Raw genomic sequence first — 8,927 nt, 5'->3', positions numbered from 1 at the left:
TCCACAACTTCCTCATTTAAATCAATTTTTTCACCGACCACCCTCAATCCTAACCCTAAACAAACGTCTAATAAACTAAAGTCCACCACTTCACCACCAACATCAAAACCACTCCTTCTTTCAACCCATTTAATATATAACTGAGATAAAACATTTCTACTTATCTTCAATGATTGCTTTAACATGGGAAACCACCAAAACGGGGTGCTTGCAATATACTCCTTTTGTGCCACATTTAACTTTTCGTTCAAAGCACCAATGAACTTCGCTTTACAGCAATGACGAAAATACATATCTGTAAAAAATCATAATGTTACGAATTTCACAAATATTATATACATTAAATGAACAATTATTTGACCACCTCAATCAATTATTTCAACACCCAAACTGCCATGTTTTGTACACTGATAAAAACAAAAGCAGCAATACACCCAAATGGAAATTTCACTTTACTCAACCAAAACCTCAATACATGATTCCATGATTGGGAAACCCTACAGATAAGTAAAACCGAATTCAAATCGCACAGTTTCTGCCATATAAGCGGTTATTAAAAATATCAACGATTAACAAATACATTAAGGCCAGAAAAGGGTTTCTACCCACCGTGCTCGTTGTTGTGTGTCGGAAGTCTTCGATTTGTGGAAGCCCTAGTGGTCGTCTTCTGAAAATAGCACTAACCCTGAATACTATGCCGTCGATGAGTTGTGGTCAGACACCTGTTCTCCGGCAACGCCTTCCTCTGCCTCTACTCTGACTTTCTATCTCACGCGAACTCCACCCTGCATCCACTTCCGATCGCCTTTCTCTCTCCCTCTCTCACCAAAATTACCAAATTTTGCATTTTGTGTTACTTTCTCTCTCCACGTCTGTTTAGAGCACATAGCACATACGCACGTGACCATGGGTTCTGTTTGATTTTAAAAAAATAAAAATAAAAGAAAAAAAGGGTGTCACGTCACCCATGTCAAAATTGAGTTTGAATTTTATGTTCGAATATCATTTTCGTATATAAATACAGGAAACGATTGGATGAAACAAACGTTAATAAAACACACAATTGAACTTATTGTGGTTAATTGAAAGATAATATTAACAGATAATTTAAATAATGATCGAATACATTATCATTATAATTTTTATGAATGGAATATACAAACTAATAATGTAAAAATCAATACTATAATTCTATTTAATTGATTGTAGCATAGTACACTGACGGACCTAACGAGATAAGAAAAATTACTTCGTGATTTTGTTAAAATTATTACTAAATATATAAAAAAAATATTATTTTATTTTGTTCTCTTAAATTTTATATATTTATTTTTGTCAACATATTTACTTTATTGATTTAAAGTCTTAGATCCGTTATTAATATAAAGCAATATTAGAGTTGAAGTAGATACTTCATAGAAAAAAAAAGAAGAGAAAGGAACCTCATGATGAAGCTCTCGAGGAATAGGATTAATGTTCAGCAATTGAATAACATTAACAACAGCAACTGTTTTGTGATTCATGCTTTATATAATAATTCCTGAAGCCTGAACCAGTTTTTCAAAGTCTACACCATCATGTATGAACACTAATATCCAAATCTAATGCCCAAATCATTAATCTATTATTTTAGCAAATCATCATATTGCACGCTATCTCATTTGCTGATTAATTTTATGGACACATTGTCCAAAAATTAGCTATCAGTATAGTTATAATATTGCAATGTCCTTCGAGCTGAAAAAAAAATCATGCCAATAAAACTTAGAAAAAGACTTTCGTTTGACTAATATAAAGTCGTTTTTACTAGTTAATTTATTTTTGAAATAAGACTTTAGTTAGGCTAATATAAAGTCGTTTATAGAAGTTAATTTATTTTTGAATTTTTAAAGACTTTAGTTAGACTAATATAAAGTCGTTTCTAGAAGTTAATATGAAATTTGAAATTATATTATTTCTGAAGTCTTGTAATTTGGATCCAAGAAAAAAAATCAAAGTATTTGAAAATCATTTTGTCAAAACGTGCAGGATAACAAACTGCAAAAATAAGTGATAGAATATTTTTTTTCTCATACCAACCGACAATGTGAAAAAAGCTACAACAAAGAGATGATGAATTTCTACTTCATGGTAGAATTGTTTTATAACTGGTTATAGATCAATAAATTCTATTTCATGTTAGAATTTGTTGTTACAGAATGACTTAAAATCTTTAATAATTGAATCAGAATTAAAACTTGCTGTAATATCCCTTTCAGTATAGATTATTATATTATTTTCTAAAAATTCAGTGTTCATTTTATTTCTCAACTTGTTCTTGATTATTTTCATTGCAAAAAAAAGATATTTTAGTTGTAGCTATAGAAATTGGAAAAATCATGACATGAATGCAACTTTATATAAGCCCTCCGTACCTCATCAATTTAATTTGGTGGGTATTGTCAAATTTGATGACGCTTTCCCGAATCACGTTCGAAAGAATTTTTAAATTCATTATATGCAACTGTAAGAACTTTAGTGAGTTATTTTTCATTTTCTTTAATTCTTGAATTCTTATGAAGTTTTTCAAGTTTGGTAGACGTAGATACATTTTTTTCATCTTCATCACAAGTCTTCCTTTTGAAGGAAGAATCAAATTGTTTACTCTTTATCATATTTTTTCTAATATGAATTTGTCATCGCTCACCTATTTAGGAAAAGATAAAATTATGAATACCTTAAATTAAACTTCAAAACCAAGACTCAATATTTTAAGAAAATTAACAACTTCTAAATGATTAGCTTCCTTTACCTTTAAGTAGATTCCTAATACTGTTCTTTCCTTACACAACTTCAAAGCCTAAAATAGTTCTATATACACAAATAAGAGTTCGGTCAATAATTAGATCATGATTTTATTATCTCTAACAGATAAATATTGCCTAAAATGTAGAAAAGCCACATACATGAGAAAAATTTATTGCTTTGAAAGAAAAAGGGGTAGAAATTGACAATGTGAAAGAATTTATGAAATTTATGGAAGAACTCTCTCAAATTGCTTATAAGTCTCTCGTTGGGACATTGATGAGTTCGTTAACTATCATGAAGTTTTACGGTTCACGTTCTATGAACGAGTATGTGATCGAGATGACAAATTTCGTAGCAAGACTTAAGTCTCTAGGAATGACAACAGATGAAGGTTTTCTCATGCAATTCATTTTCAACTCATTACAGTTTGAGTATGGTCCGTTCCAAATAAACTACAACATCATGAAAGACAAGGGGAACATGCACAATATGTTAGTTCAGGATTAGACCAGACTGAATAACTTAGGAAACCACTTTGTTCAGTATGTGAAGAATCAAGAAACTAGAAAGAAAGTTATAAAAAAAAACATGGAAAGGGTAAAGGACCATTGAAGATTGACGAGTCCACAACCAAAATCAAGAAGATGACAAATGTCATTTATGCAAAAAGTCTGGACATTTCCAGAAGGATTGTGTAAAGCATAGAGTTTAGCATAATACTTACATATGTTTTGGATTAAACTTAACTGAAGTTCCCCATAATACTTTGTGGATTGATTCTGGATGTACGACTCATGTTTATAATGTAATGCATGAATTTCTTTCAACCCGAACCATAAACCTAAATGAGAAGTTCGTCTTCATAGATAATAAAGACAAAGTTCCAGTGAAAGCCGTCGGGACTTATCGTCCAATCTTCGACACTAAATATCCCTTAGACCTTATCAATACTTTTTATGTACCTCATATCATTAAAAATTTATTTTCTTTGTCTAAACTTAATGTTGTTGGATACCCTTTTAAGTTTGAGAATGGTCGTTGCAGTTTAAGCCTATTTTAACCAACTACGATGGCTTAAAACTATCACTTTGTATATGCATTGAAAAAAGTCATGTTTTACACGTTGAAATACTTACTATCAACCAAATTAATGGTTTATTCCAATAAGTTTATTTAAAAATTTCATTGGGCTCATAGATATTATAAAAAGAATTTGAACATAATATAACATAAAGACATTGAATACAGTAGATTTTAAATATTATAGGGTTTAGCGTAGTTAGGACAAGGCATATAAAATAAATATAATTTAGGTAACGAAACGAGACTATATAATAAAGTATATCCACCAAACGTGACCACTAACTATATTAAAATATCAGCCAATAATATATAACCTTTTGACTTATTTATTTATGATGCGTAGCTGGTTCATCTAGAGATTGGCATCATACGAAAATTAACGGGGAAATAAGTAATTGGGGAAGGATTTGATTACACAAGAACCCAAATGATGAAAACAGTGAGTATTCACCAATCTTGGCAAAACAACTAAGATTTGTGTACTCAACGTCTTTTCTCTGATCTTCAAACTGGTGCTGCTGTGGCGAACACTTCAACCTGCCACCACCGGTTGTGTTCCGGCGTGAAGGAGGTTTTATCCTGCACTCAAACTAACTGCAAGTTTTATTGTTACTCATCCGCAAGTAAGTATCTATCGTTATTAAAAAAAATTCATATCTCTAGTTAATTTTATTTTAATTTTTTTTTTAAAATATTTATAAATTTTATTATGAAAAAAATTTTGTAAAAAAATACTTACTAATGTTATAATTTTGTAGAAAATAATTATTCAAAAAAAGTTACTTTTCGATTAAAAATTTTAGAAAAAATAACAGAAAAAATATTTTTTTTAACATATTTATAAGAAAATTTCTGTGGAATATAAAAAATTTTAGTAGGGAATTTCTTGAATAATGTTGAATTATTTGTGACAAAAAAATGATGGATTTGGTAGCTCGAAAAGCAGATCTATGACGGGTTTGGCTTCCCTAAGCATGGATCAGTTTACCCATGAGCTTTACTGAATTTTCATTAAGTTCTAATAACACTTTTAGCTTGTTCATGAAAATAGCTCCCCCTGCAGAAAAAAAGAAGCTACGGGTCTGTCCTGTTCTAGTCTTGTTAATAATTGCACTGCTGCACGTAGAACATTCTTTTAAAGCCTAGAAAGTGTAACTGTAACAAATAATAGACTGTAGAATTAAATCTAGAGCAAAAAGAAAGAAAAAAAAAAGTTTGGAAAACTGTGTTTCTTTTCATGGTTTTCTGTCAAAAGGTTATCTAACTTTAGAAGGTGGAACCTTTGGATACCCTTTGTTCTAAAGAAGAGGAAGATGTCTTTGACACATTGAAATTGACATATTAATCCAAAAGGAAAGAGTTGTTAAGGTTTTTATGGTTAATTAAAGTTAGCTAATAAGAATAAAGTATATTATGTTTACTCTTGCTTATGTTATGAAATCTACTTAATATTTTTTTTATAAGTATAGTCTAGATGAATACCGGCATTCGTCGTATAACACTTATATCTATGAATTAGTTTATTAGTTTGTATTGATAAATTTATTAAATAGGAAAATTGATGATCTAAGTTATAATGGTTGTTAGTTTTATTATTCTTATAATTTATGATTTGCATAATTTGTTTTGTTTAAATGAAAATTGATAAACTACAACATTTAAAATATTTCTAGATAATTAAATATAAATTAAAAGACTTTGTAAAAAAATTATATCTTGAAATTAAAAGGCTTAAATACCTTTTTGTCCCAATTTTTGTGAGTTTTATTTCATTTGGTCCTATTTTTTTCAAAATGTTTAAAATGGTCCTAATTTTTGTAATTTGCAGTCAATTTGGTCCTTTTTGCATATGTCGTTTAAATCGTTAACGGAAGGTGAACAGTAACTACCACTTGTCATTCCGTGATTTTTTTAATTTTTAAAATATATTTTTTAATTTAAAAAAAATTAAAAATGTTATCCACATGTCAAGTCAGCATTGTGACACGTGGCAGTATCTTGTTGTTATATTCAATTTGATCTCACTTTTTGTTAATTTTGTTCAATTTAGTCATAATTTTTGTTATTTTTGTTCAATTCAATCCCAATTTTGTTTCTATCCCAAATGACCAAATTTATTTTTTATATAAATGTTATATTGAAAATTTTATTTTTATTTTTATTAAAATTTATTTTAAATATTTCTTTCATTATTTTTATACCAAACCTAACTATATTTTTTTAGGGAAATTATTATATATGTTTGATTTTTGATACATGTAAAAAATAGGGTTAAAGTTAGTTTAAAATTAGAGGAAATATTCTTCATTATTTTTAAAATTAGAAGGACAATTCTTCATTATTTTTTAAATGAGTCAGTACAACATTTATATTGAAATTAAATTTGGTTAATTTGGAGAGGAGCAAAATTGGGACTCATTTGAATAAAATTAACAAAAATTGAAACTAAATTAAACAAAATTAACAAAAATTGCGACAAAATTGAATATAAACCACGAGATACTGCCACATGTCACTATGTTGACTTGACACGTGAACAACATTTTTAAAATTAAAAAATATTTTAAATTTTTTTTAAAATTAAAAAAAATTAAAAAATTAAAAAGAAATTAAAAAAACTACAGAGACACATGGCAGTTACTGTTCACTTCCCGTTAACGATTTGAACGACGTCTGTAAAAAGGACCAAATTGACCACAATTATAAAAATTAAGACCATTTTGAACATTTCAAAAAAATAGGACAAAACGAAGCAAAACTCAAGAAAATTGGAACCAAAGAACTATTTAAGCAAAATTAAAATTATTGTAAAATGTCAAATAGTCATTTTATCTATATATAAAAATATCACGCACACCCAGAGGCACGTCCACACAATCAATTAATTACTTATACTTTTTATTTAATAAAAAATTAATGAATATATAAATATATTTTTCAAAGGTTTTATATTATTGGCATGATATTTTAATATAGCTAGTAGTCATGATCGGTGGACATTTTGTTATCTAGTCTAGTTTCCTTACCAAAATTACATTTATTTTACATGCCTTGTTCTAACTGCGGTATACCCTATAATATTTAAAATCTATTATATTCGATATCTTTCTGTATATTATACTTAAATCCTTTTCATAATATCTTTGCGCCCATTAAAATTTTAAAGAAAATTAGAAATAAACCATTAATTTGGTTGTTTGTAAGAGTTTCTTTCTCTAAAGTAACTTTTAAACTACTGGTTTTATATAAATATTAATTACAGTCTTATAAATTATGGCATATAGCATTCTAAAAATTGATTCCAAAATCCTAATATTTGAATAAGTTATTATATTATTTTTCATGTTACAGAGGTTTAACCAAATGGAGGGAGGATCGAGAGATTTAGCCATTGAAATAGAACATTTAGAGAGAGAATGGACTAAGACGCTTCAAGATGTGAATCCTCCAGAGATGGATGAAATCCATATGCAAAGCATTTATAGGGTACCACCAAATATTCGTGATTATAATCCCAAAGCCTACACACCTCAAATTGTTTCCGTTGGTCCTTATCATCACAACAGTTTTGAGGCAATGGAAAAGCTTAAACTCAAATATCTCAAGGGACTTCTAAATCGAACAGAAATACCTATAAGGGAATTTCTTGCCAAAATTAAAGATTTGGAAGAAAAAATTCGAGTTTGCTACGCAGACAGAATTATATACCAGGGTCATGATTTCTTAAATATGATTCTAGTTGATGCTTGCTTTATAATTGAACTTTTTCTAAGATGTCATGACTATAATGGCTGGAAGGGAAAAGATCCTTTGTTGCTAAAACCATTGTTGGAAATTAATATTTGCGTTGATTTGGTAATACTGGAAAATCAACTTCCATTCTTTGTTCTTGAACAACTTTACAACCTCACCGGAATGGATGAGAAATTACTCGACATTACTTTCGAATATTTTGAAAGAATACCTTTAGGAATCGTGTGTCCAAGAGAGAGTCCAAAACACTTCACTGACTTGTTAAGGTCTTGTATAATATCATCATCAGAGCTTGGTCTTGGAAAACCCAAAGAAGGTAAAGAAGTTAGACATGTATACAGTGCAAGCCAACTAATGGAGGCAGGTCTTAAGTTCAAGATCAGTCCAAATAAAAGCTTACTTGACTTGACCTATTCTAAACATGGAGTGTTGAGCATGCCAATCTTCAATATAGATGACAGTACAGAAGTTTTGTTGAAGAATATGATGGCATATGAGCAATGCCACCCTTCTGCTACAGACATCATTACACAATATGTAGTGATTCTTGATTTTCTTATCAACACTGAAAAAGATGTCGACGTACTTATTGACAAGAAAATTATTGTCAATTTGATGGGTGATGCTAATAAAGTGGTTACAATGATTAATAATCTGAACTCAAATCTTCCTATGACATATTTCAATTCACACTATTTCTCCATCTGCAATAGTTTGAATGAATTCTACGAAAATCCTCGGAACAAGTACAAGGCTATCTTCATACATGAGTACTTCAACACTCCTTGGAAAATAGCATCTACTATTGCTGCAATTGTGCTACTTCTGCTCACGTTTATTCAGACCGTATGTTCAATCCTCTCACTATTTCAGGGTAAGAAATTATGATATATTAATACTTAACTATTGTTATGAAATGAGTTACAACTGATAAAATTAGTTATGTTAAATGTGCAGGTAATTAATGAGATACGGTCGTTAAATCAGGAACAAGAACGTCAGTTCAGTTAAGGGAAGAAGACGTTGATCATTGTATCTGATTGTGTAAGTTGTATTTGTAAGAGAATCTTGTAATAAGATGATTCACTTTATCGTTGTTTTCTTTCCTCAAGATAAAGATTCAACTGCTTGTCTAATTTTTCCACTCTGTGCTTAACTTTAACAACCTTTTATTCACTAAGTACTTTATTACGAGCTCTTAGATGATTGTAAATATTTTAAGCTTCAATGAACATCTTTCCTTTTATCATAATTATTCAAATATTTTATTATTATTTTGATCATATATATAATGTGAGAGAACA

General features: G+C 29.2%; 1 protein-coding gene across 2 annotated transcripts; it reads left to right on the top strand.

Annotated features, from left to right (window-relative positions):
• Window positions 1–4,227: 4,227 nt before the first annotated feature.
• LOC114180962 (UPF0481 protein At3g47200-like) lies at window positions 4,228–8,720 on the top strand. Of its 2 annotated transcripts, none has more exons than XM_028067263.2 (3): window positions 4,228–4,441; window positions 7,222–8,497; window positions 8,581–8,720. In XM_028067263.2, exons 2-3 carry the CDS (start codon window positions 7,234–7,236, stop codon window positions 8,586–8,588), a joined length of 1,272 nt encoding a protein of 423 aa, XP_027923064.1. In that variant the 5' UTR covers window positions 4,228–4,441; window positions 7,222–7,233; the 3' UTR covers window positions 8,589–8,720. The 2 variants fall into 2 exon arrangements, with proteins under 2 accessions (XP_027923064.1, XP_027923063.1); XM_028067262.2 differs by having other exon boundaries at window positions 4,228–4,493.
• Window positions 8,721–8,927: the final 207 nt, after the last annotated feature.

The sequence above is a fragment of the Vigna unguiculata genome, chromosome 4 (assembly GCF_037176805.1).
Source record: "Vigna unguiculata cultivar grain cowpea cultivar isolate G323 ecotype 2 chromosome 4, ASM3717680v1, whole genome shotgun sequence".
NCBI lineage: Eukaryota > Viridiplantae > Streptophyta > Magnoliopsida > Fabales > Fabaceae > Vigna > Vigna unguiculata.
Note: the sequence above shows the minus strand (reverse complement) of the source record. Positions and strands in the feature narration are given on the sequence as shown.

Coding starts and splice junctions, on each gene's coding strand:
- LOC114180962 (XM_028067263.2), top strand. CDS start 7,234: ATGGAGGGAGGATCGAGAGATTTAGCCATTGAAATAGAACATTTAGAG.